Here is a 27,944-nt window from a genome sequence, read left to right on the forward strand (position 1 = left end):
AGCCACGGCTGCTCTGGGAGTGCCACCCTCAGGGGAGGTTGGGATGAGATGATGGTTTTGGCCTCTTCCAACCCAGCCCATGCCAGGGTTCTGTGGTGCCACAGCTGCCCCTGGGCAGGCTGGGCCATCCCTCGCTGTTACCCCGAGGCGTTGGGGATTTTACCCCAAATCCTGCAGTGCTGGAGTTTGGACAGCCAGCGCTGCCCTGAGGGTTTTGTTCAGGCATTTCTCTCCCAGTTCCCATTCCATGCTGGATTTGATGGAATGTGATGATCGGGGCGTCCCCACTGATCCCTCGGTGCTCTCTGCTCCTCTGTTCTTCCCTCCAATGTGGTTTTTTTGGGATGCAGCCCTCGCTGCCAGGTGAATTGTCCTCCCTGGGCCCTTCTGGCACAGGGGCTCTCCTTTCCAGCCTTTAGCACACAAAACATCCCTGCCAAATGACAGCTCCGAGGGAAGAGCTGCGCCAAGCCCGGGGCACCAAGCTCGTTTAAGAACAATTCATTAGAGGGGGGAGGTTTTTTTTGAATGAGGTGTTTTTCATCTGGGAAGGGAGCTGGGCCAGATCCATGGAGCAGCAGCCTCCTGTGCTGCCTCTCCAGAGCTCAGCTGCTCTGCCAAAGCCTCAGAGATGGGTTGGTTTTTTTCTTTTTTTTTTTTTTTTTCTTTCTTTTTTTTTTTTTTTTTTTTGTGGTGAATGATTCCAAAATGATTCTTCTCCTGTCTCAGATCAGCTCCAAGAGCTGTGAGTTCTCCCTGGAGCTGCTGGAAGGAGCGGGGGCTTTGTCAGGCTGGGTGGAGGGGATGAGTTTGCTGAGGGATGAGAGGATTCTTCTGGCTCTGACTATTCCTGCCAATTTAAATAAATAAATAAAGCTTAATTAAAGCCGAGGCTTAGACAACCCTTCTCCCCACGGAGCACGGGGAGGAAATTCCTCTTGGAAAGGTTCTGCCTGTGGCTGCCCTATCCCTGGAGGTGTCCAAGTGTCGGATGGGGCTTGGAGCAGCCAGGGTGGTGGGAAGGGTGGGATTGGGGGAGTTTTCAGTTCAGTTTTCAGTTCCTTCCAAGCCAAACCAATCCCGATTCCCTGATTCCCTGGCTCAGCCCCTTGAAGTGCAGGAGGGGACCTGGAGCAGCATCAGGAAAATCCCAAATGCTGGCGCTGAGGGCTGGGCAGCGGCTGCGAAGTGCAGCAGAAATTTGTTTTACAGAGGGAAAAAGCATCCAAAAATCCCCTGGGAGTGGCTGGATCCTGACACAGCATCCCTGCTCCGAGGGGCTGGGAGGTGCCACCGCCGCCCGTGGCTGTCACCAAGCGGGCACACAGAGCTTTGGGCAGGGCTGGAAAACCCCGGGAATCCCGCAGGGAGATGGGATCCCACACCTTGGAATGGCTGGATTTCAAACAGCCCTGCGGAGAGAAATGACCACGGGTTAAGGGATGGAGCCATTGATTTTATTCTGTCCTTGATCTCGATCTCGCCTTGCCCTGGGATGTTTTCAGCTGAGGTGCTTTTTAAAACCGCTTTAATTCATTTTCCCTTGGCTGCTGCAGTGCTGCTAATTGGGAACTGGGACTATCTGACAGGATTTACATAGATTTTGAAATGGGAAAGGAAAAACTTCCAAAAATACCTCTCTTTTTAAACGCAAATGCAGCAGAAACTTCATGAAACCGTCCTCTTAAAATACCCTGAAAATCCACCGTGTTTTTGATGGATCCTTCCTGCCAGCAAGGTTTGCTCTGGGAAAGGATGGATCCAAACATCCCGACAGGTTCCGACTGCAGCGGGATCTGTGAGCACTGCCCGGACCTTCCCCATGCTTTCCCTGGGAGCTGAGGCACAGATTTCCTGGGAACACAGGCACAGATTTCCTTGGGAATACAGGCACAGATTTCCTTGGGAATACAGGCACAGATTTCCTTGGGAATACAGGCACAGATTTCCCTGGGAATACAGGCTCAGATTTCCTTGGGAATACAGGCACAGATTTCCTTGGGAATACAGGCACAGATTTCCTTGGGAATACAGGCACAGATTTCCTGGGAACACAGGCTCAGATTTCCTTGGGAATACAGGCACAGATTTCCTCGGGAATACAGGCTCAGATTTCCTTGGGAATACAGGCTCAGTTTTCCCTGGGAATACAGGCTCAGATTTCCTTGGGAATAGAGGTTCAGCTTTCCCTGGGAACACAAATTCAGATTTCCTTGGGAATACAGCCTCAGCTTTCTTTGGGAATACAGCCTCAGCATTCCCTGGGAACACAAACTCAGATTTCCTTGGGAATACAGCCTCAGCTTTCCCTGGGAACACAAACTCAGATTTCCTTGGGAATACAGGCACAGATTTCCTGGGAACACAAACTCGGATTTCCTTGGGAATACAGCCTCAGCTTTCCCTGGGAACACAAACTCAGATTTCCTTGGGAATACAGGCTCAGATTTCCTTGGGAATACAGGCACAGATTTCCTGGGAACACAAACTCGGATTTCCTTGGGAATACAGCCTCAGCTTTCCGTGGGAACACAGGCTCAGCATTCCCGGGAATACAGGCACAGCATTCCCGGGATCACCGGCTCGGCTTTGCTTTGAGAACGTGCCGGACCGGCGGCTCCCTCCATCCCGGCGCCGTGGGACGGGATCTCTCCTGGCGTTTGTTCGGCTCCCCTGGGATGGGAGCGGGACCTGCCCGGCGGGGATGAGCCCCGCGGTCTCCATTGGCACCGGCACGTCCGAGTTCCCCGGGAACGTCTGCCGCGAGCTCCCGTAGCCATGGAGACACCGAAGCCGTGCACAGCAACACTTTTCCAGGCGTTTTTTCCCTTTTTTTTTTTTTTTTTTTTTTTTTTTTTTTTTTTTTTTTTTCCCTGCCAGCCTCCTCTGCTCTGTGTGACTCTGTTGTGCCCACAGCAAGGGCTGATAATTTTAAGGGAATAGCGGGAATTTTCTGTGGAATGTCAGGTGAGAGCCCTGGCAGAGCTTATCCCTGCTCCCAGCATCCCGCTGCTTCCAAGGTCTGTGCCAAACCAACGGGCACCTCTTGCCATCTCCAACCTAAAGGATTCCGTGTGGGATGGGGCACCTCTGCTCTGGAGCCAGGCTGGGAGAGCCGGGGGTGTTCAGCTGGAGAAGGGAAGGATCCAGAGAGAGCTCCGAGCCCCTTGCAGGGCCCAAAGGGGCTCCAGGAGAGCTGGAGAGGGACCTGGGACAAGGGATGGAGGGAAAATAGAGTCCCAATCTGCTCTGGCCCGGGTGTGCGGGAAGGCAGCACTCCATAGGGACGGATCCAGCCAGGAATGGTGCGGCAGCAGGGATGTGCTTGGCTGCAGGGATGCTCTGAGTTTGTGCTGGAAGCTCCTGGCTGGAGAGGAGCAGCAGCTCCATCACCACGGTCCTGTCCCTGCTGTCAGCCCCTGCTGGCCCCGGGAGTGTCCCAGAGATCCTCAGCAGGACGGGATGAGCAGGGTGGGATGGATGAACAGGATGGGATGAGCAGGGTGGGATGAGCAGGATGGGACAAGCAGGGTGGGATGAGCAGGATGGGATGGATGAACAGGGTGGGATGAACAGGGTGGGATGAGCAGGGTGGGATGAACGGGATGGAATGAGCAGGATGAGAAGAGCAGGATGGGATGAGCAGGGTGGGATGAGCAGGATGGAATGAGCAGGATGGAATGAGCAGGATGAGAAGAGCAGGATGAGAAGAGCAGGATGGGATGAGCAGGACGGGATGAGCAGGACGGGATGAGCAGGATGGGATGAACAGGGTGGGATGAGCAGGGTGGGATGAGCAGGATGGGATGAGCAGGATGGGATGGATGAACAGGATGGGATGAGCAGGGTGGGATGAGCAGGATGGGATGAGCAGGGTGGGACGAGCAGGATGGGACGAGCAGGATGGGATGAGCAGGATGGGATGAGCAGGATGCTGAGCACAAGCAGCAGCAGTGCTGGAATTCCAAGCTGGCATTTGGAAGGAATCTTGGCCAAAAACCCCATGGAGCCTGGATCCCTCCTGCCTGTCCAGCACGGGGCTGCTCCAAGGCTGTGTCCCCTTCCTGGCACACCCATGGCTGCTCCTGTCCCCCACATGCCCAGAGCCACTCCCATGGATGCCCCTGCAGCCACCTGGACCCCCCAGTCCCGTATTTCCACAGCATTCCCATGGCTCTGCTCCTCCTGCATCCCCAGGCTCCTCCTGCAGGGCTACACCCACCGCAGCCCCCTGTCCCTGCTCCCAGGGCCGCTGTGCTGTCACCTCCCCGGGTGTCTCCACCACATCCCTCGGCATCGCCCCCCACGACAGCACAACCCCTGCACCCCCAGGGACCACATCCCTAAAATCCCCCAGGGACCACATCCCTAAAAATCCCCCAGGGACCACATCCCTAAAAATCCCCCAGGGACCACATCCCTAAAATACCCCCAGGGACCACATCCCTAAAATACCCCCAGGAACCACATCCCTAAAATCCCCCCAGGGACCACATCCCTAAAATCCCCCCAGGGACCACATCCCTAAAATCCCCTCAGGGACCACATCCCTAAAATCCCCCCACGGTACCATATCCCTGCATCCCTAAAATCCCCCCAAGGTACCCCATCCCTTCATCCCCCCACTCCACCTGTATCCCCACGTCCCCAAAATCCCCCCAGGGTCCCACCTTGCCCCCGGCATCCCCCCGGCGCCACACCCCGCACACCTTTCCGCATCCCCACGTTATCCCATCCCCCCGCACGCTTCCCACCCCCTCCCGCCTCCTCGCAGCCGCTGCATCCCCCCCCACGCCGGGTACCACACCCCCGCATCCTCCATCTCCCGCATCCTCCATCCCTCACATCCCCCGCACCCTCCGCACCCCCGCACCCCACGCATCCTCCCCTCCCCTCCCCATCCCTCCCTCCCCACCCCGTATCCTCACTCCGCCCCCCCAGTCGCAGCTCCCCCCCCGTTCCGCAGCCCAATCAGGGCCGCTTGGAGGAATTCAAACCCGGGCCCCGCAAGCGCCGGCGGCGGCTCCGCTCCGCTCCCCCGGCCGGGAAGGCTGCGTCGTGGAGCGGCCGGGAACGGCACCGGGACCGGGAGCGGGGCCGGTCCGGATGGGCTCGGGGAGCGGCGGGGCGGGCGCGGCCCCCGCCCGCCGCCCGGAGCGCAGGTGAGCGGGGGGGAACCGGGGAGAACCGGGGGGGAACCGGGAAAGTTTTTGGTGGCGGAGCCGCGGGGCTGCACCGGGCACCGCCCGGCCGCGGCTCCGCAGGGGCGGTGCGGGATGCGGGGAGACTCCGCTCCCGGTGCCGCTCCCGGTGCCGCTCCCGGTGCCGGCTGCCCCCGGCCCCGGTGGGCTCGCTGTGGGGAGGGGGGGTCCGCAGAGGTGCGGTATCCCCGGGGTCGCGGTGCGCCCGGGGGTCTGTGACAGCCTGGGGTGGGGGGGGAGAGGGGAAAAAAAAGAGGAATTTTGGAAGGAATATCGCTGTTAGATAAAATCTGGGATGGACATTTTGGGGAAGAAGAAGTGCAAAACAAGGAATTCCTACAGCTGCTGCAAAGCCGCTGATTTTGGGGTTCTGCTGTCGGGGAGCAAAGGGCCGGCTGCCGAAGCCCCCAAGTGCTGAGGGGATTTTGGGGTGCCCAGCCTGGGTCTGGGAGACGGGGGAGGGCGGCTTCGGGAAACTTTGGGATGAAACGGAGCTGCTGGAGCCGGGGGGATCCCGCAGAACCCCGCCACCAAGAGCTGAGCCACGGAGCTGCCCCTTGGAGGAGCAGGGGGCGTTTCACCGGCAGCCCCCTCGGGGAAGAGCTGGAGCTGCGGGAGCTCTCCGGGAGAGCCGGGGGGCGGCAGAGGGAATTCGGGAAGTCTGGGCTCGCTGGAGGCAGTTTTTGGTGCAGAGCCTGGTGTTGAACACGAGACGAAGCTCGGCTGTGGGCTCCCAGGACCTGGCTGCCATCCCCTCCTTGCTGCCGCTCCCGGGGGGTTCTGCCTCCTCCCCGCTGCTGGTTTTGGGCAGGAAGGAGTCCCAGAGGCCGGGAGGGGACTCGGGGCTGCTCCGCGGTGGCTCTGGCGGTGCCCGGCCGGGGCTGTGCTGGGACAGGCGCCGGGAATGGTTTTCCCGGCGGAGGGGCGCGGTGGGAGCGGGATCTGCCTGGTTGCTGTGGCAGCACAGCCCCGGCCGCTCCTGGCAGTGCCCAGAGCCTTGGGTGAGGTTCTGGTTTTTGGGAGGCGGCCTGGGAATGTGGTGGGGGTCTCTCCTGTGTCAGGAGGGGAAGGGAGGGAGGTGGGATCATCCCCGAAAACAGCACGGGTGGAACCCCCGAGCTGCAAATCCCCCTGGAAAGGACGCCTGGTGCACGAGGACAGGGCCTCAGGCTGTGCCAGGAAGGGTTTACACTGAATATTGGGGGAATTTCTCCGCAGAAAAGCTGTTCAAGCCCTGCCACAGTGGCACTGGGGGCGTCCCCATCTCTGCAGTGATTTCAAACCGGGCGGACGTGGCACTTGGGGACGTGGATCAGTGCTGGGAGCGGGCTCGATGATCTCGGGGGACTTTTCCAATGTAAACAATTCCCCGCTTCCAAAATCTGGGACAGCTCCAGGGCCGCCCAGCAGCTCCTGCTGTCCCCATCCACCTGTTGCGGGTGGCCCCGGCCGGGCGGCTCCCGCTGGCCCCGCGGCTCTCCCGCTGCCGGGGAAATCTGCTCGCTGCTCCCGCAGCGGCGGGGCCGGGGCAGCGTGCCCGGGGCTCGGCGGGCGGAGCGGGACCGAGCGGGGCCGTGCCCGGGACCGAGCGGGGCCGTGCCCGGGACCGAGCGGGGCCGTGCCCGGGGCTCGGCGGGGCCGAGCGGGGCCGTGCCCGGGGCTCAGCGGGACCGAGCGGGGCCGTGCCCGGGGCTCAGCGGGACCGAGCGGGGCCGTGCCCGGGGCTCAGCGGGGCCGTGCCCGGGGCTCAGCGGGGCCGTGCCCGGGGCTCAGCGGGGCCGTGCCCGGGGCTCAGCGGGACCGAGCGGGGCCATGCCCGGGGCTCACAGCGGGGCCGTGCCCGGGGCTCGGCGGGACCGAGCGGGGCCGTGCCCGGGGCTCAGCGGGACCGAGCGGGGCCGTGCCCGGGGCTCAGCGGGGCCGTGCCCGGGGCTCAGCGGGGCCGTGCCCGGGGCCGAGCGGGGCCGTGCCCGGGGCTCAGCGGGGCCGTGCCCGGGGCTCAGCGGGGCCGTGCCCGGGGCTCAGCGGGACCGAGCGGGGCCGTGCCAGCCCCTGCCGGGCCGGCCCGGGGTGGGAGCAGCAGCAGGGCCGGGGGCGGCTGCAGGAAAAGCCGGAGCTCGGAGCAGCAGCCGCGGTTCGTGAGCTCCGCGCCACCCCCGGCGCCTGCAGCGGGTGACGGGTGACAGCAGCGGGTGACAGCAGAGGGTGACAGCAGCGGGTGACAGCAGAGGGTGACAGCAGAGGGTGACAGGAGCAGTTGGCAGGACCGAGTGGCAGGACTGGGCGACAGGAGCGGGTGACAGGAGTGGGTGACACAGCGGGTGACAGGAGTGGGTGGCAGCAGTGGGTGACAGAAGCGGGTGACACGGTGGGTGACAGCCGGGTGTGGCAGGAGCGGGTGACAGGAGCCGGTGACACCCTCGGGCTGGCGGTGCCGAGCTCTCTGGAATTGCCGAGTGCCGGTCAATCCCGAGCTCTGCTTTGGGAGCCGCTGCTCCCGGGGAGGAGGCGCTGCCGGGCTGGAGCGGCGCTGCCTCCCAAACATTCCCCAAAATTCAAATTGAGGGATCCGAGCTGCCCGGGGGATGGGCAGGATGGGGATGGGGATGGGCAGGATGGGGTTGGGACAGGGATGGGATGAGCAGGGAGAGGGATGGGGATGGGCTCCAGGGCCATTCGGCTGCGGCCGCAGCCCGGGGTGAGGCCTTAAACCCGGGATTAAAGGGATAACCATGGATGGGGAGGGAATTGCGGGGTGGGGTTGCTTCAGGGTGTGGGGTCAGGAATGGAAAACTGGGATTTAGAGAGGAGCTGGAGGCTGTTTCTGGAAGAAGGAGCTGGAACCTGCAGGGAAGAGCTGTGGTGACCCAAAGAGGGACCTGGAGTGGGTCTGGAATTGTTGATCCCAGTCGTGTCTGGCTGGTGGGACAGAACCCGCCCGTTCCCATTCCTGTTCCCATTCCCATTCCGGCCGTGCTGGATGTTGGATCTGCCTTCTCAAGGTCTGCCTGGAAAACCCCCCGGGAATCCCGAGGGAGGAGCCCACCAGACCATTCCACAGCTGAAGGATTCTGTGCTGTGGGAAGGGCAGGATGCTGCTGGGAAAGCTGGGACGTGCCTGGGGTGTGGCCCTGGAGCCTGGGAAGCTCCCAGCATTGGGCAGCACAGTGTATCCATGGATTTTAACATCCTCCCAAGCCCTTGTCTGGCTTTCCCTTCGTGGCCTGGCAGACCTTGATGCCCACTGAGTCTCTACAGCCCAAGCAGCCAGGCAGAACCTCCTTCAGGGAGGATTTTTTGAATACAAACCTTTCTTCGGCAGCACATTTGGCTTCTGCTGGAATTCCCCAGCAGAATTCTGTGAGAATGGTTTGGAGCAGAGAGGGTGGGAACAGAGACCCCTGAGCCCACAGGAGAGCAGCAGCTTGGGGTCATGGAGAGGAACAAACTCCTGGGAGCTCCCAAAGAGGCAGAGCAGGAGCTACTGGATCCTATTCCAGCCTGGAATGGGTCTGGAGGCCGGGCTGGACGGGGCTTGGAGCAGCCTGGGATAGTGGGAAGTGTCCCTGACCCCGTTCCATGATCCCACAGTTCCCTTGCTGGTGTCCCTGTGTGGGCAGGGGTGGCTTTGCCATCCCAGCTCACTGTCCCCACCTCCCGCTGCCCCGGGGCTCCCAGCTGGGGGGGATGAGGGATCCCCTGGGCTGGGAGAGCCCTTGGTGCTGTGCCAGCTCATGGAATTCAGCTGGAAAACCTCTGGATCAGCCCCACGGAGCTGCCCGGGGTGGGAAGGGCTCCTCAGGCCAGAGACTCCGGTGCCTGAATTCCCGGGATCTCCCGCAGCCCCTCTGCATTGCAGGGCTGGGAGTTTGTCTTTAATTGTGCCGGGCTGTGCTAACGAAGGGATTAAGGCCTGGGAGGGTGAGCGGTGCCGGCCAAATTCCCCTCCCTGCTCCGAGGCTTTAGTAACGCTCTCCTTTCATCCCTTCATCCCTGCCTGGAGCATCCCACACTGGGATCAGAGCTGAGCTGCTGCTGGGGCTGGGCTGTGTGTCCCCAGCAGCTGGCTGAGCCTTCCCAAGGGCTGTGGGATGAGGGAACACCGGGATGGAGCCGGGAATCCCTTCTCCCTGGGTTCCCCGTCGGGTATGGGCAGCTGGAGCATTCCAGCAGGGATGGGGATGGGCTCCAGGGAAGCAGAGACCTGGGGGATGCTCCTGTGGAAGAGCAGCTGCTCTCTGCTGGATGCCATGGAGCTGCTCCATCCATGGGATCCTCTTCCTTCCAGGCCAGGAGCGCGTGGGATGAGCCCAAGGCTCCTCCAGGAAAGGAGGGGGCTGGAACTGGAGCTGCTGCCGGGGGAAGGGGTTGGAATAAACACGTGGATTCTCCAGAGCTGTGCAGAGGACAGGGGCATCAGGAACATTCCCTGTGAGGGAACCTTGTCCCCAAGGGAGCTGCTGCCCTGCTGGGCAGTGCCAGGCTCAGGGCAGACACGGCACTGTGTCCCTGGAGCGGGATCCCAGCCTGGCTGCCAAGGTGCTTCCAGGAATGCCTCTCTCCACTGGGGCATGGCAGGGAGACAAATCAGCCAGTGATGGAGAGTGCTTGGCACTGGGATGGCACAAAGTGTCCTGGCACGGCGCAGGGACAGGCGGGAGCAGCCTGGGATCCTGGCACGGAGCCGTGGATCCGCAGGAGCTGCAGCCCAGAGCAGGGAGTGGGGGGGACACGGATCCCCGGCAGGGACTGGGGGTCCCAGCTGCAGATGGACGATCCTGTCCCCCCCCTCTGTCCCTGCCTGGCACAGGGGGAGCGGGAAGGGGAAGGGTCCCAGCAGTGGGATGAGAGGATTTGGGGATGGGGATGCTCCTTCCCTCCTGCTCTGCCCGGTGTGTGTCGCTCACCCCAGCCCAGCCCAGCCATTCCTGGCCCTGGAGGAGCTTTTGGCTGAGGTGAGAGATGGGGATGGGCCACAGGGACCTGCTGGGACTTGGACCCTGCTGGGATTCAGGACCTTGCTGGGGCTGTGGCCGTTCCTGGCTTCCCTAATCCTGTCCATCCCTGGAGCAGCATCTGGATCTGGGGAGCCTCAAGAAGCTCAGGGCAGCCCCTTTGATCCACCAGCAGCTCCCAGCTCCTTTCCCTGCCCGGTTTGCTCCAAATGCTGGGAACCGTGGCCAGATTTGATCAGGACTTTCCCTGAGGGAAGCAGGAATGGGAGCCCCCGGCTCCCTGCAGCTCTGAGCCTCCCGAGGGCGGAGAAAATCCCTGGGAGTTGGCAGCATGGGAGCGGCATCGATTTCCGGGAGCTGAGCCCTGGCCCCGCGATCGATCTGCATTTTTATCAGCTCATCTCAGGGACGGGAGAGGCTTTGGCACTGCGGGGGAGGAGGAGGAGGAGGGGGACAGGAGGAGGAGGAGGAGCAGCTCTGCTCTGGGGGTGCTGCTGGGGGGTCCCGCAGCTCCTCAGGTCTCCTGCTCGGTCCTGCAGTGCCCCACAGGTCCTGCAAAGCCTGGAGGGATGGAAGGATTGAGGGGTGGAGGAGTGAGGGATGCAGGGATGGAGGAATGAGGGATGGAGTGATGGAGGAATGAGGGATGCAGGGATGAGGGATGCAGGGATGGAGGAATGAGGGATGGAGGAATGAGGGATGCAGGGATGGAGGAATGAGGGGTGGAGGAGTGAGGGATGCAGGGATGGAGAGATGGAGGAATGAGGGATGCAGGGATGGAGGAATGAGGGGTGGAGGAGTGAGGGATGCAGGGATGGAGAGATGGAGGAATGAGGGATGCAGGAATGGAGGAATGAGGGGTGGAGGAGTGAGGGATGCAAGGATGGAGAGATGGAGGAATGAGGGATGCAGGAATGGAGGTATGAGGGATGGAGAGATGGAGGAATGAGGGATGCAGGGATGAAGAGATCAGGGATGCAGGGACGTTCTCCAGGTTAAAACTCTCCCCACGGAGACAGGCTGGGACACTTGTCGTGCTTTTGGGAAGGACATGGACCAAATCCAGCAAGGTTTGCTCTCCCTCTTCGCCTCCCTCTCCTGCTCCCGTTCGCCTCTGAGCTGGGTGGGTGGAGGGGCTGAATAATTCCAGAGAATTCCCGAGGCAGAGGGGTCGCTCTTGTCGCCTCCAGAGTTCCTTAATTACAACAATCGGCTCGTGCTGGCCCTGGGAATGTCCATGTCTCCTTGGATTTATGGTCCTGTGGGGATGCTGGGCCGGAGAGCGCTTGGCATTGCCAGGGCAGGGATGCTCGGGCCGAGCTGGCCCCTCCAGCCCTGCCTTTCCTTCCCTGGCTGCTCCTCCCATGGCGTTCGGGGCTGGGCTGGAGCCGATGGGATCGTTCCCTCCAGGGCAGAGCTCCGGGAGCGGGGCTGCGATCCTGCCTGGAGAGCTCCGAGCCTTCATTCCTGCGCTGAGGCCCCGCTTGGAGCTTTCCAGCGGCAGAGTCCACGCGTGGATTTGGGAATGTTCCCTCCGTTCAGCCTCTGCTGCCTTCCCAGTCCCGCTTTTATGGAGTTTGGAGCACCCTGGGGCAGCGGCAGGGGTGGCACTGGATGGGTTTTAAGGCTCCTCCCAACCCAAACCATCCCGTGACTCCGGGATGTCCCAAACCTATCCCAAAATACCTTCCCGTGCAATTCCTCCTGGTTCCTGACCGCAGGTGGGATCTGGGAGCAGAGGAGAGGGGTGGGAGCAGAAATCCTTGGCTGAGTTTGTCCCAGTTCCCCGCGTGGGGTTTGTCCTTCTGCCGCCAGCCTGCAGAGCCCCCGGAGCTCCCAAAATTCATTCCAACCCCTGGGAGGGAGCAGCGGGAGCTGGGAGGAGCGGGATGCTGGCAGGAGAGGCCGGGATTGATCACCGAGCCCTCCCGAGGGGATCGATCGTCCCGGGCAGCCGGAACGGGAGCAGCGGCGCTGCTTTAATTGGGATTTAATGGGATTGGGGCCGGGGATGAGCGAGGGACGGGCAGGCACCGAGGCAGAGCTGGGAGGGACTGGGACACAGGGAACGGCTCCCGGAGGGCAGGGATGGGTGGGAAGCTGGGATGGAATTCCTGGCTGGGATGGAATTCCCAGAGCCCCTGGGTCCCTGGTGTTATAAATGAGAATTTATTCAGCCAGATGAAAAATAAAAAATAATTTTATTAGCGGTCAAATTTTATCTAGCCAGCCACGGAAAAAGACGGTGCCGAGCCCAGGAATCGACCCTGGGTGTGCAACAAGGAGTCAGCCTCAGGTTTTCCCCTCTGCCCACCCCTCCATCCTGGCACAAGCGGTTTTTATAGGGAAAATTCAGTTTTTATAGGGAAAATTCAGTTTTTATAGGGAAAATTCCGCCTGAGGTCAAGATTTCAGCAATCAGTCTTTTCTTCTATTCAGAGTCCATACATTAATAAGATTTTTTTTTTTTTTCTTTTTTTTTGGTGATGAGGAGGAATAATTCAGAGTAGGTGATTTCAATATACACCCAGTCTCGCCTGCAAGGGGGGAACTAATACAAACAGGCATAATCTAACAAGTATCCAATATTCCATATTTCATACAAGCAATGGTGTGAATTATATTTACTACCCACAACACTGGCAGTGCCCAAGGCCGGGTTGGAGCAGCCTGGGACAGCGGGAGGTGCCCCTGCCATGGCAGGGCTGGCACTGGGTGGGATTTCAGCTCCCTCCAACCCAACCCAGGCTGGAATTCTGTGCCAGGAGCAAAGCCGGACAGGCTGGGATTGGCAATCCCACCCTTGTGCGCTCCCAGCCCGGATTATTTTGGGGGAATTCAGCTCCACGATCTGCACAAAGCCTCGGCCGCTGCTCTGGGTGTCGGTGCACGTGGAGGGAGGCTCCGAACAGCGACTCCGACCCAGGAATGATTAAAAATCCTTTAATTGCAGCAGCGGAGTTCTTCGGAGCCGAGTCTTTGCCCATTTGCTCGATAATTCATGGCAGAGCTCGGTAATTAAATGCTAAAGACCCGATTTGCCTGGCATTGTTTGCAGTTCCATTGCTGCTTGAATGCAAGAAATTACCGAGTCATTTAATTGGTAATTAAAAGTAATGATTGCTTCCCATGCTCCAGGAATTACTCAGCATTTCTGGGGTTGTTTGCACACAGCAGAAACGCCCTCCCTGTTTTCCAGGCTGAATTCCTGTAAACTTCTGCCTGGATTTGTGCTGAGGGAAGCCTCGTGCTGCCCCATCCTCTTTTAGTGGCTCATAAAGAGCGGGGGAAATGCAAATTAACACAAAATGAGGCAGCACAGGCTGCCCCTGGGGAACGCCTGGGTTTGATCCCTGTCCCCTCCCCAGGCTCTCCCACTGCACATGGCCTTGGATGGTGGGTTTGGAGGAGTTTGGAATGGCCGAGTGCTTTTAGGGCTGGATTTGGGCGTTTGGCTAAGGGAATGTGAGGCTGTATTTATAAATATTCCATAATTCCTGACAGGAGGAGCCGGGGGATATCGGGATCTGCTCGCAGGGACAAGAGGGAGAGCCTCGAGTTGTGGCAGGGGAGGTTTAAATTGGATTTTGGGAAAATTCTTTCATGGAAAGGGTCACCCAGCCCTGGGACAGGGGAGTCCCCACCGCTGGAAGTGTCCGAGGCCAGGCTGGGTGGGACCTGGGGACACTGGAAGGTGTTCCTGGCCATGGCACTGGGTGGGTTTTGAGCTCCTTCCAACCCAAACCGCTCCACAATTCTGGGAGCGAATCCCTCCAGCCCCGACCCCGGGAGATCAGAGCCCCCAAACCGGGCAGCTCCCCGGTCCTGGAGCAGATTCCCGGATAAAACCGGGAGATGATTGAAACGGAGAATGTAAATCAGGGATTTCAGGAGGAAAAAAATTCCCTCCAGGCCGGGAAGCGGCAGCGATCCCACAGCGAGCTCAGCCCGGGGCTGGCGGAGCCGACCCCGGCCCGGCTCCAGCCGGGAGCACCGGCACCGGGACCGGGACCGGGAACGGCACCGGGAACGGCACCGGGGGATGCCGCAGCAGCGCGGGGACATCCCGCTGCCGGGGCAACCTGAGCGGCCACCGAACCGGAGCGAGGGCTGGCATGGCACTGGGATGGCACTCGAATGGCACTGGGAAAAACTGGGAGTGGCACTGGAAGGGGTCAGGAGCTGGCATTGGAATGAACTGGGAGTTGCATTGGGATGAGCTGGGAGTGGCACTGGGATGAACTGGGAGTAGTGCTGCGATGAACTGGGCTGAACTGGGCTGAACTGGGAGTGGCACTGGGATGAACTGGGAGTAGCACTGGGATGAACTGGGAGTGGCACTGGGTTGAACTGGTGTGAACTGGGCTGAACTGGGAGCGGCACTGGGCTGAACTGGGCTGAACTGGGAGCGGCACTGGGCTGAACTGGGAGCGGCACTGGGCTGAACTGGGCTGAACTGGGAGTGGCACTGGGCTGAACTGGGAGCGGCACTGGGCTGAACTGGGAGTGGCACTGGGCTGAACTGGGCCGAACTGGGAGCAGCACTGGGCTGAGCCTTCCCCACGTTTCCATCCCCAGCGCCGGATCCTGGGGCCGGGACTTTTCCGGGGGTGTCCCCGCGGTTTGTGGCACCGATGAAATCCTGAACTTCCCCCCCGGGGGCTCAGAGAGCCACCCAAGGAAAACCCCCCAAGCCGTGCTGGGGCCCGGGGGAAGCTGGAAACCCCTGGCGGGGCTGGAGCTGACGTTTCCCAATTCTCAGCAGTGCTGCCCCAGCTCCGAGCTGGGGTTGCAGGTCCTTAATTTGGAGCCAGGGAATCATTTCCATATTTTTGTGCAGAGCCCTGGGAGCTCTGGAGCTGAGCGTGGCCGTTCCATGAAGAACTCCAGGCACGGATAACCTTTACTTATTCCAGCCTGGAGTTACCCTGAGCTGGATTTTTGCTGCCTAAGCCCTTCCAGCTGCCCTTTCCTGCTCTGATTCCCAAATCGCCGGCTCTGGAGGCATCTCGGAGCCAGAATGTGAATTAATAATGTGCTAAGAAAATAAAGACGCTTCAACAGCCTTTAAATCAAGGGGAACAGCCTGTTAAAGGCTTTGGACAAATCCCATTACTTTGTGTGCAGTTTTAGGGCTGGCAGGAATAAATCTCCCAGCAATTTATGGATGGTGACAAATTCTTTCAGGAAGAGGCAGCCCATGGGATGCTCCTCGTTATCCAGAGATTCTCTGCAGGAGTTAAGGAGCAGATTGATGTGTCCCACTGGATGTGGCAACATGATTTGTGGTCTCTGGGTCACCTGGGCTGCCATCAAAATTCATTTTGGGAGCCTGGGATGCTCTGGAGTGGTGACAGGACCAGAGCAAGAGACAGGGACTGGGAATTTCCTGTTGGTGATGAATGGCAGGGAAAGAGGGATCAGGGAATGTTTGTGGCTCTGGAGATGCTGAAGCCTCTCCTGGGGTGGCTGCGTGGTCCTGGACCCTGCTGGTGTCACCGTGTCCCCTGCACAGCCAGGCAGGACTGACCCCCGTCACTCCCATTTTCGGCGTCACAAACCTCCAGGAAAGGCTGGTTTCAATGGAAAACTGCAGGAATTTGGTTGGGAAGTCGATTGTCCACAGCCATGGATTCCCCTGGCTGCAGCTCCAAATTCCTGTCTGGGGACACCTCAGGGCTCGCTGGGAATTTAGGTTTCCTCCCTGTGTTTGCCTGGAGCAGGAATTTCCAGGGTCAGGCAAACACAGGGAGGAAACCCAAATTTTCCTCTTCTCCTCTTTGGAGCATCCCAAGGTCCAGGACTGTCCCTGTGCCCTCTCCTCAGTGGTTGGGGGAAGCTGCTGGGGCCGGGATTCGGGGCAGGGAGAGCTCCTGGGTGTGAAACATCCCTCACCTGCCCAGGACAGCCCTGCAGGGCTGCCCTTGGCTTGGGAAGGAAGGGGCAGTGTGAGAAGCCCAGCCTTGCTCTGGGGTCTTGTGTGGTGGCAAAGTCTCTCCTCCAACCCGAGCTTCCAAAGAAAAATTCCACAACTTCTTGTTGTTCAGTCTCAAGGCAGTTTACTGCGAGTTATCTAAAATATTTTCTCCTGGGGCTGCTGTGTTTGCTCACAGCTCAGGCAGAGGCACACACACACCCTGACATCCTCTCTGTCTGCTGTCTTCTTCTCTCCCCCCGCCCAGGGCTGCTGCTATCTTTTATATGTTATATTACATATTACATGTTTATAGTTTTCCCCCAATACCTACTACCTACATTACAAAGTGCTTTTCTATTCTAAACCAATCTGTGAGTGCCAACAGCACCAAGAACATGGAGGCGAGGAAGAAGAAGGAGGAAGAACAGGATCAGCCCACTTTCCTCCATCTTAGAACTTCTGACCCCCATGTACAAAGTAAAAACCCCCCTGGACAGGTGTTAAAACTCCCCTGTACAACACTAAAAAATTTCCCCTCTGTTTTGTAACTACTTTTACTATCCCATCTAACCCTTTGTGACTGCTTGTTCCACCTCCAAGGTTGGTAACTCATCCCATGGCTCAAACCCAAAATCACAGCTGTTTGCAGCTGCCTGCCAGGGCCTCAAATGCTTCTGACCAAGGCCTGGAACCTCTAAAAATATCTGAGGGACATTTTGAGTTCCCACAGGGCAGTGAGCTGGAATTCTCTGCTTGAGCAGGGGAGCCTGGAAAGGACAGGACAGGACAGGACAGGACAGGACAGGACAGGACCCTCCCTTCCCTCAGTGGCACCAGGCACGGGGGGAAATTTTGGGAATGAGGCCTCAGCCCTCGGGAAGGGGCATCGCTGCTGCCCAGGGGGGTGGCAGCTGTCCCTGCCCACCAGTGCCAGGGGTTCTGGGAGGGCTTTGGTGGCATCCAGGATAATCCAAGCATCCAAGAGCATCACACCCAACCATCCCCAGAACTGCCAAGGCCACCCCTGTCCCCAGGTGCCACATCCCCATGGCTTTTACCCCTGCAGGAGTGGGAATCCAGCCTGTTCCAAGGCCTGTCCACCCTTTCCATGGAGGAATTTCTCCTCCTGCAGCCACGCAGGCTCCCAATTTGCCCAAGGTGATTTTCTTTCATTTCCATCAGCAGTTAAATCCAACCTTCCGTGGTTGGAAGCTGCAGGAAGCACCAGCGGTTTTCCCCCAGCCACGGGCGATGGTTTTTTGCCTGGAACTGGAGCAGCCGAGTGTGGGATTGTCCTCCAAGCAGGAACAGTCACTCGGTGCCACAGGGCTGTACCCAGAGCAGCCGCTGCGGGTTCCACAGATCCCTTTGTCAGCACTAAAAAAGGGCTCAGATCCTGCCGGAGTTTTACGGAATTTCGTAGGGAAGGGAGCTCTGATTGGAGAAACACCCGGATTTTCCTCTCCCCAAACCGCCGGGCTGAGTGCGGGACAATGCAAAGGCTGCAGCTCCTTTCGTTAGCCAGCAGGAACCAGCTCCTTTCCTGTCTCCACCTGGAATTTCTCCAGCATTCCCCAAACCCAGATCCCCCCCGAGGCCGCAGCTCCAAAGCCGGGCTCTGAGGCAGGGCTGGGGTTGATGTTCCTGATTATTTCCTGAATATTCCCGAATCTCTGTGCCTCAGGGCACCTCTGTCCCCGGTTCCCCTGAGATCATCCAGCTTTTTGTGCTGTAAAACAACTCAGCAAAGGATCTGTTCCAGCTCCGAGAGCTTTCCAAGGAGACAGGGCAGAGTGGGAAGCTCCACACAGCAATTCCCCCAGGCCGGGGCTTTGTCAAGGACTTGGGGAGAGGCAGAGGAGTTTGGAGACAAAAGTCTTGAAATTAAACTTGAATTACGGCAAAGAATTCCAAAATGGATTGGGTTGGGAGGGACCTGGAAGATCTTCCAGTCCCATCCCATGTGCCAGGGTGCTCCAAACCCTGTCCAGCCTGGCCTGGGCACTGCCAGGGATCCAGGGCCTGGATGGATGAGGGATGGATGGATGATGGATGGATGGATGGATGGATGGATGGATGGATGGATGATGGATGGATGGATGGATGGATGGATGGATGGATGATGGATGGATGGATGGATGGATGGATGGATGGATGGATGATGGATGGATGGATGGATGATGGATGGATGGATGGATGGATGGATGATGGATGGATGGATGGATGGATGGATGGATGGATGATGGATGGATGGATGGATGGATGGATGATGGATGGATGGACGGATGATGGATGGATGGATAATGGATGATGGATGGATGGATGGATAATGGATGGATGGATGGATGATGGATGGATGGATGGATGATGGATGGATGATGGATGGATGATGGATGGATGGACAGATGATGGATGGATGGATAATGGATGATGGATGATGGATGGATGATGGATGAATGGATGGATGATGGATGGATGGATGATGGATGGATGATGGATGGATGATGGATGGATGATGGATGGATGGATGGATGATGGATGGATGGATGATGGATGGATGGATGATGGATGGATGATGGATGGATGGATGATGGATGGATGGATGGAGGGGGAGGCACTGAGGAACCCCTTTGGGGATGAGGACAGAGGATGGATTTCTCCAGAGGAACTCTGGGAACTCCCAGAGCAGCCACACCAGGCTCCCACGGCTCTTCCAGGAGCAGCTGGGATGGAGATCTTCGGGAATTGTCCATCCATCCAAGCAAAGCAATTTTAATTTGCCCCTGCTGAGGCTGTCCTGTGCCCTGGGCACCGAGCGTTCCCGGCACTGCTGGAGTGGAAATCTCCCTGTGGGCACCTCCAGAACCCGGCTGGACAGAGCAGGACAACACGTGGCTGTTTCCATGGAATTTTCCTGGTGGGAAGGGGACACTGGAGGTGCAGCTTCCCATCCCAAAAAGCTGCATCCCGGCAGATCCAGGGCTGGGAAGGTGCCCAGGAGCTGCCAGGTGTGACCCCAACGTGTCCCTGAGTCTGATCCTGGTCCGAGTGCCGCGATCCAGGGGGATCTGCCTGCCCGGGAGCCCTGGAGAACCCCGGGCAGACACGGACACGGCAGGGACAGCCCTGGATCTCGGGGGAGAGGGGGGCAGGAGCTCCCCAGGGAGCAGCAGGGAGGTTTTTGGGGTGCAGGAGCTCCCCAGGGAGCATCAGGGAGGTTTTTGAGGTGCAGGAGCTCCCCAGGGAGCAGCAGGGAGGTTTTTGGGGTGCAGGAGCTCCCCAGGGAGCATCAGGGAGGTTTTTGGGGTGCAGGACCTCCCCAGGGAGCAGCAGGGAGGTTTTTGGGGTGCAGGAGCTTCCCAGGGATCACGAGGAAGGTTTTGGGGTGCAAAAGCTCCCCAGGGAGCAGCAGGGAGGTTTTTGGGGTGCAGGAGCTTCCCGGGGAGTAGCAAGGAGTTTTTTGGGGTGCAGGAGCTTCCCAGGGAGCAGCAGGGAGGTTTTTGGGGTGCAGGAGCTCCCCAGGGATCACGAGGTTTTTTTTTTTTTGGGAGCACAGGGGTGTAAGAGCTTCCCAGGGACCAGGAGGAATGTTTTGGGGTGCAGGAACTCCCCAGGGAGCAGCACGGAGGTTTTTGGGGTGCAGGAGCTCCCCAGGGAGCATCAGGGAGGTTTTTGGGGTGCAGGAGCTCCCCAGGGAGCAGCAGGGAGATTTTTGGGGTGCAGGAGCTTCCCAGGGAGCAGCAGGGAGATTTTTGGGGTGCAGGAGCTTCCCAGGGATCACGAGGAAGGTTTTGGGGTGCAAAAGCTTCCCAGAGAGCAGCAGGGAGGTTTTTGGGAGATTCCCAGGGACCAGGAGGAAGGTTTTGGGATGCAGGAGCTCCCTAGGGAGCAGCAGGGAGGTTTTTGGGGTGCAGGAGCTCCCCAGGGAGCAGCAGGGAGGTTTTTGGGGTGCAGGAGCTCCCCAGGGAGCAGCAGGGAGGTTTTTGGGGTGCAGGAGCTCCCCGGGGGATCAGAGGGGTTTTTTTGGGGGGCACAGGGATGCGGAGCTGGGGCGGGGGCGCAGCTCAGCCCCAAAAGCCGCCGAGCACTCCCACGGTCTGGCTTTCCCGGGCAGGCGCCTCAGGAAACTTCTCCCGGCTCCAATTGCTGCGCTCCACCTTTTATTCTAATTGATTCCGCATCGCCATAGGAACCCGCTCCGGCGGCGAGCGCGGCCGCTCCCCGGCGCTCCGGGGCTCGGGATGGCCGGGGATGGAGCCGGGATCCCGGCGCAGCCAGGTACCGCATCCCGAGGGAGCAGAGCTGGCACGGGCACTGCCAGGGACCCCGGCCCCGGCTGGGCTCAGGGGCTGCAGCCAGGAAATCCTCCAGGGCTGCTGGCCGGGCTGGGGGCAGGGGGCAGGCAGCCGGGATTTGGGGTGGGAACAGCCTTTCCTGCGGTTGGATGGGTTTGGGAGAAGGGTCTTTGGTGGGATCAGCGCTTGGGATTTGGGGAAATCCATTCCTGCTCGGCTGGGGATGGGCTGAGCAGCGTCTGGGCTGCTCCCGGACAGGATGGGACATCCCGGACACTCCATGGGGTGATCCACTCGGATCTCCCTGGATCCAGGGTCCATCTCCCCAAACTGCTGGGTCCAGGCAGGGTTCCAGCTTGGGAGAGCTCCCCCACGGCATCTCCACGGCTTGGGAGAGGTGCTGGAGCCCTTCCCATCACCCACAGGCTGCTCCAGCAGGGACCTGCCCGGGCTGGGGGAGGTCCTGGCAGCAGGGGTTGGGATGTGAGGGGACACCAGACATCCCAGGAATCCTGACGAGGCTCAGGATCCTCCTCGGGCATGGCCCAGACCCAGGGCAGGATCTCTTTGTCCATCCCACGGGGCAGGGGGATGGAGAGGGGCTGGGAGGGAGCCCCTGGATCCTGCTGGATCCTTGGGAAGGGCTGGCACTGCCCGCCCCTGGCTTTGCCCGGTTCTCCAGGGTGGGATGGATCCACTGCAGGGTCGGGAACAGCCAGGCTGGAGGTGCAGGGGGGGCTCAGCATCCCCCTGGGCATGGACAGGGTGGGAAGAAGGGTCTGGCCCTGGCAGGGAATGAGAAGCTGGGAAGGGGAGGTGGATCCCAGTGGATTGGATTCCTGTAATGGAATTTATTCCTGCTGGGCCCGGCTGTGCTGGGGCAGGAGAGGGGAGAAGCCCTTGGGGCAGATTTCCAGGGATGACACATCTTTGGGGTGCACAGCAAGGGGAGACAGGAAAATCAGGATTGTCCCAGCCCCGCAAAGCCGTGGGAACAGCTCTGTGCTCTTCAGGAGCCTCACACCCGCTTTGCTTGGGGCACAAACCCCCAGGGCTGGGGCCAGCTCCCTGCTCCGGGGTTTGATCCCATTGGAAGTTCAGGATTTCCCTGGCAGAGCCCCTGGATGTGCTCCAGAGGCAGCCAGGCCCCGTCCCAGCAGCAGCATTTACTGAAAAAGGCAATGCAGAGATTCCAGCTGCTCCAGGAGCTCCGGGGGGAGCACCAGAGTGTCCAGAGGGGCACGGAGCTGCCTCTGTCCTGCTGGACACGGCTGGGACACGGCTGGGACACGGCTGGGACACGGCTGGGACACCAGGACCCGCTGCTGCGCAGGTGAAGGGAGGGAGGGAGGGATCCCCATGGCCCTGCAGTGAAACCTTTCCCCACCTTTGAGGAGTTCAGGCATCAAAAATCGGAAAATGCTCCAGGGGGATTTCCTGATGCCTCACTTGTGAGCGAGAGGAGGGTGGGGTGATGGTTTTAGGGGAAAAAAGAGATTCAGGGTGGAAGTGAGGGAGGAATTTGTGAGGATGAGGCTGGGATGGAATTCCCAGAGCAGCTGTGGCTGCCCCATCCCGGAGGTGCCCAAGGGTGGCTTGGACTGGGTTTGGGGCAGTGGAAGGTGCCGGGGTTGGCTCTGGGAGGGCTTTAAGGTCCTTCCAAACCTGGATCCTGCCCTCCATCCCACCTGGATCACACCCAGATCCTGCCCGGCTCCGTGCTGCCTCCCTCCTTTGTTCATCATCTCGTTAGGTATTTGCCGTTCCCAAATTAACATTTAATTTGTGTCTCATTCCCAGAAAAACCTGGGCACAGCCTCCTGGAATTGTTGACAGTGATGCTGTTCCTTTGTGAGCTCTGTCCCTATTAAGCAATTTCCTCGCCTGTGTCTTTTGAGTTACTAAGGGAACAGGAATAAAATCTTAATAAAACTCCATCAACCGTTCCTGAAATAACAGCAGCCTCCTTCGAGGGGCCTGGGCGCAGGGATGGGGCTCTGCTCCAAAATCCCAGGAAATCCAGAGCAGGGCCATGGAATGGGCTGGGCTGGAAGGACCTCAAAGCTCATCCAATTCCATCCAATTCCACCCAAAATTCCACCCCATTCCACCCAGTTCCACCCAGTTCCCCCAGTTCCACCACCCCAGGTGCTGGTCTTGGGCACGTCCAGGGCTGGAGCAGCCACAGCGGTTCTGGGAGCCCATCCCAAAAGGAAATAAATCCTTTATCCTGAATACCCCAGGGTAAATAATATTTTATATAAATAATGTAGCAATGAAATATATAATATGTAATATATAATATACTCTATATAATATATATACTATATACTATATATAACATATAACATATATAACATAACATATAACATATATAACATATAATATATAATATTATATATAAACATATATCTATATATTATATATATGTTATATAATATATAACATAATATAGATAACATAATATAGATAACATATTAACTATATGTTATATAGATAATATATTATATATAATATATAGTATAATATATAATATATAATATATAATATATAATATATAATATATAATATATAATATATAATATATAATATATAATATATAATATATAATATATATATTATATATTATACATTATACATTATATATTAAATACAATATACAATATATAATATACAAAATACAATATACAATATACAATATATAAAATGTAATAATAGAATATATATTCTATAACATAACTATATAATTTGTATTAATACTATATCAATAAATAATGCCAGGGTTACCAGTTAGGAATTTTTCTCTTTTGTCCTGGCTGTGCTGGATCTTCCCTGGCCTTGGGACCTGAGCCAGTTGGGCATCTCCAGATCCCGGATTTATCGCTGTCCTGAGCCCCACAAAGGAGAATTTTTTAACTCAATTTATCCATGGGATGATATATCCATCCAAGAGATGTTTGGGCTGGATATTGGAGGAATTCCCGCGTGGAAAGGGGTGCCCAGCCCTGGCACAGCTGCCTGGGCAGGGGTGGAATCCCCACTCCTGGAGGGAACTAAAATCTTGGGGATGTGGCACTTGGGGACAGGGACAGGGGCGTCCTTGGGATTGCTCTGCCTTCCCCTTCCCCACGGATATTGGATGTTGGATATTGGATATTGGATATGGATATTGGATGTTGGATATTGGATATGGATATAGGACGTTGGATATTGGATATTAAATGTTGGATATTGGATATTGGATGTTGGATATTGGATATTGGATATTGGATATGGATATAGGACATTGGATGTTGGATATTGGATATTGGATATAGGACGTTGGATATTGGATATTAGATGTTGGATATTGGATATGGATATGGATATTGGATATTGGATATTAGATGTTGGATATTGGACATGGATATTGGATATTGGATATTGGATATTGGATATTTGATGATGGATATTGGATATTGGATATTGGATGATGGATATTGGATATTGGATATTGCTGACAGGGAGGGCAGTTGATGCTCCTGAGCTCTCCCATGGACATTTTGGGCTTTTTTTCCTGGAGCCTGGATTTTCTGGAGCCTGAATTCAGGCTTCAGGAGGCTGCAAGGAGATATTTGGGTGGATGTTCCAGGGGGGATGGTGTGGATATTCCAGGGATATTGATGTGGATGTTCCAGGGGGGATGGTCTGGATTTTCTCCTGAGGGGGTGGTGTCAATGTTCTCCCAGGGAGGATGACGTGGATGTTCTTCCAGGAATGTTGGTGTGGATATTGCAGGGATATTGATGTGGATATTCCAGGAGGGATGGTGTGGATATTCCAGAGGCTTGGGTGTGGATATTCCAGGGATGTTAATGTAGATATTCCAGGGATATTGGTGTGGATATCGTGGGGAGGTTGGTGTGGATATTCCAAGGATATTGGTGTGGATATTCCAGGGATATTGGTGTGGATATCGCAAGGAGGTTGGTGTGGGTATTCCAGGGATATTGGTGTGGATATCGCAAGGAGGTTGGTGTGGATATTCCAGGGATATTGGTGTGGATATTCCAGGGATATTGGTGTGGATATCGCAAGGAGGTTGGTGTGGGTATTCCAGGGATATTGGTGTGGATATTCCAGGGATATTGGTGTGGATATTCCAGGGATATTGGTGTGGATATTGCGGGGAGGTTGGTGTGGATATTCCAGAGATATTGGTGTAGATATTCCAGGGATATTGGTGTAGATATTCCAGGGGGTATGGTGTAGATATTGCAGGGATATTGGTGTGGATATCACGGGGAGGTTGGTGTGGATATTCCAGGGATATTGGTGTGGATATCACAGGGAGGTTGGTGTGGATATTCCCGGCACTTTGGTGTGGATTTCCCTGGGTGAGCTCCCCCATTGCTGGGAATTCCCGAGGTGCTCCGGGCTGCGCTCCCTGCAGTGCCCACAGCCCTTTTAACCCTGTCCCTGTTCTCTCTCTCCCCCTCCCTTGCCTCCCAAAGCCCTGGACAGCCGGACCCCGGCCAGGCTCCCTCGCTGACGGGGCTGTGTGGGCACAGCCTGGCCCTGCTCCTGTCCCCACGCAGCTGCAGCCAGGTGGGTGCCCCTGTTTCCTCGGGAATCAGCTCCCTCTGCTCTGGGAAGCAGCAGCTGGACACGAGTACCCAGCAGGAATGAGCCCTCCCCATCCTCGAGTCCACCTTGGGACAGCTCCAGGCCCTGAGCAGCCCCTCTGCCCCCACAGCTCCTTTTTTAGTGGGGATTTCCTGGGATTTGGGCTTCCAAAGGGTCCCTCAGCACCGGCCTGGGCGTCTCCAGGGATTGCTGGGGATTCATGGCCAGAGGAGCAACCTCTGCACCGGTGCCTGGAGCTGCCCACCCCTGCCTTGTGCCCTCCAGAGTGGCTCCCTGAGCTTGCCAGGAAATCCAGAACTCCCTGAGAACCTCCTGCCCTTCCCTGGGCTGTATCCTCCTCCCCAGCCATCCCTGCTTTCCCCACATCCCATTCCTTCTCCTTCACCATCTGTTTCTCCACGTCCAATCCCTCCTCCCTCACCATCTCTGCCTCCCCCACACCCAATTCCTCCTCCCTCACCATCTCTGCTTTCCCCGTGGCCAATTCTCCCTCCCTCACCATCTCCCCATGCCCGGATCCAATCCCTGCTCCCTCACCGCCTCTGCTTTTCCCCCCAGGAGCTCTGGGCTCGCCCAGGAGCCGATCCCGAGGGTTTGCCCATGGAATAGGCGCTTTTCCAGGTGCCTGGGCACGGCGGGAGGCTGAAGTTGGCTGCCCCGGGGCACTCGAGCTCGCCCTGCCCTGGAGCCCCTGGCCTCTGCCATGAATGATGCATCCACCATGGATTATGAACTGCTCTCCCCGTCCCTGGTGGAGCACCCCGCCGGCGCCGCGGGCATGGATGCCGAGCAGAAAACTGTCTTTGCCTTCGTCATCTTCCTCCTGGTGTTCTTGGTGATGCTGATGGTGCGCTGCTTCCGCATCCTGCTGGACCCCTACAGCCGCATGCCCGCCTCCTCCTGGACGGACCACAAGGAGGGCTTGGAGAGGGGCCAGTTCGACTACGCCCTGGTGTGAGGGCGAGCCCGGGCCGAGCTCCGGGGCCGCCCCCGCGCTGGCCCCGGCCCCGGCTCCCCCTTCCTCCGCGGTGCTGCCCCGCAGGGATGCTCCGGGCAGGGGGGCGAGCGGTGGGGCTCGGGCCCCGGGGAGGTTTTCTAGGGGTTTCTCTCTTTTCTAAGCACTTTTCAGTTCTCTTGGCAGCCCGCTGGGGGACGGGGCTTGGGCAGGGCTCGGGCTCCACGCGGGCCCCGCTGCCCCTCGTGCCCCCCGGGCACCACCGGAGGGGCAGGAGGGGACGGGACGGGGCATGGCGGGTCCTGCCCTCGGCCCGCGGGGTCCCTGGGCTGGGCTCTCTGCCCGGTGCCAGCCCCGAGCTTTGACCCCCGGCCCCTCGTGCCCCCCGGGAGTGCCCCCCGTGCTGCAGTGCGTGTGTGTGTGTCCTGTAGCTGAGCTGTGTCCGTCAGGGGTTCCTCGGCACCAGCCCCGAGTGCTGGCTTTGTTCCTCGTGTGTGCCACTCCCGAGCCCCCCGAAAGGGACGGGAAGGTGGAAATCCCCCCCGTGCAGCCCCCCATGGCCCCCAGCCCTGTCCCCTCAGCCCTGTCCCTGCCCAGCCGGTGACAACGGAGACAGGGGCAGTCCCCGCCCGGCTGGGGACACCAGGACGGATCAAGGGTCCCCAAAACACCTGGGAGAGGCTCCTCAAGCAGCACGGGCCCGGCAGCTGCCACGGGCATCCCTGCTGGGGTGCCCGGCCCTTCCCCGGCTCCCGCAGGGCTCTGGAAGCGGCCGAGGGGCGAGCGGGGAGCCGCAGGTGGCCGAAGCCCGTGGGAGGGTTCGTGGGAAGGGATTTGAGCCCGTGGGGGGAGAACCTCGCCCCTCTCCATGGAAATAAAGCCGCACCGTGCCGACCCCAGCCGGCTCCTGCTCCGCTCTGTGATGCGTCCGGGTGGGGATGGGGGGGACCCGGACCCTCCCCAAATCCTGGGGCTGCCCTGCCCGTCCTGTGGCAGCGAGCGCGGACCTGGAGGAGGAGGAGGAGGAGGAGGAGGAGGAGGAGGAGGAGGAGGAGGAGGAGGAGGAGGAGGAGGAGGAAGAGGAGACGAGCGGTCACTGCCGGGTGCTGCAGGAGTGACCACCAGGACATGGGGACCCAGCCCGGCCGCCCGCTGTCCCAGCACGGTCCGGCACAAATCCCATTTCACGCACGGAGCTGCTCCAGGGACATTTTCCGGCCGTCCGAGATCCTGTCCCCCTGCCCGGTTCTGTCCCGCTCTCTCCCGGTGCTGTCCCCGCTCTCTCCCGGTTCTGTCCCCGCTCTCTCCCGGTTCTGTCCCGCTCTCTCCCGGTGCTGTCCCCTCTCTCTCCCGGTTCTGTCCCCGCTCTGTCCCGGTTCTGTCCCCGCTCCCGGTGCTGTCCCCGCTCTCTCCCGGTGCTGTCCTGCTCTCTCCCGGTTCTGTCCCCACTCTCTCCCGGTGCTGTCCCCGCTCTCTCCCGGTTCTGTCCCGCTCTCTCCCGGCCGCGGGTGCCGCAGTCCCGCCCGCCCTCTGCTGGCACCGGGCTCCGTCTGCTCTGGCAGCCGGGAGGAGCTTCCTAAAACCGGGAATATCGGCCTGGAAGGGGCGTCCGGGCCGGGCTGCATCGGCCCGACCCGGCCCTGCCCACCCGGTGCCACCCGGCCCTGCCAGGGGCACCTCCCGCTGCCCCGGCTGCTCCAGCCCGGCCCGGGGCACTGCCCGGGATCCAGGGCAGCCCCGGCTGCTCTGGGAATCCCATCCCAGCCCCTCACAGACAGGAATTCCATCCCAAATCCAGCCAAATTCCAGGAATTCCATCCCAAATCCAGCCAAATTCCCCCGTTCCCGTTTGGAGCCATTCCCTGGGTCCTGCCCCTCCATCCCTTGCCCCCAGTCCCTCTCCAGCTCTCCTGGAGCTTCTCCAGGATGGACAATCCCAATTCTGTCTCCAAGGAAGCTCCAGGTTGGGGCTGGAAGGGCCCTGTCCCCCCCCAG

General features: G+C 58.7%; 1 protein-coding gene across 2 annotated transcripts; it reads left to right on the plus strand.

Annotated features, from left to right (window-relative positions):
• The first annotated feature begins 4,993 nt into the window (after positions 1-4,993).
• On the plus strand, positions 4,994-26,848 carry CTXN1 (cortexin 1). Of its 2 annotated transcripts, none has more exons than XM_077788849.1 (3): positions 4,994-5,162; positions 24,862-24,955; positions 25,553-26,848. In XM_077788849.1, exon 3 carries the CDS (start codon positions 25,698-25,700, stop codon positions 25,950-25,952), a length of 255 nt encoding a protein of 84 aa, XP_077644975.1. In that variant the 5' UTR covers positions 4,994-5,162; positions 24,862-24,955; positions 25,553-25,697; the 3' UTR covers positions 25,953-26,848. The 2 variants fall into 2 exon arrangements, with proteins under 2 accessions (XP_077644975.1, XP_021401836.1); XM_021546161.2 differs by lacking the exon at positions 4,994-5,162 and adding an exon at positions 20,195-20,351.
• Positions 26,849-27,944: the final 1,096 nt, after the last annotated feature.

This window comes from Lonchura striata, chromosome 28 (assembly GCF_046129695.1).
Source record: "Lonchura striata isolate bLonStr1 chromosome 28, bLonStr1.mat, whole genome shotgun sequence".
Classification (NCBI taxonomy): Eukaryota; Metazoa; Chordata; class Aves; order Passeriformes; family Estrildidae; genus Lonchura; species Lonchura striata.

Coding starts and splice junctions, on each gene's coding strand:
- CTXN1 (XM_077788849.1), top strand. CDS start 25,698: ATGAATGATGCATCCACCATGGATTATGAACTGCTCTCCCCGTCCCTG.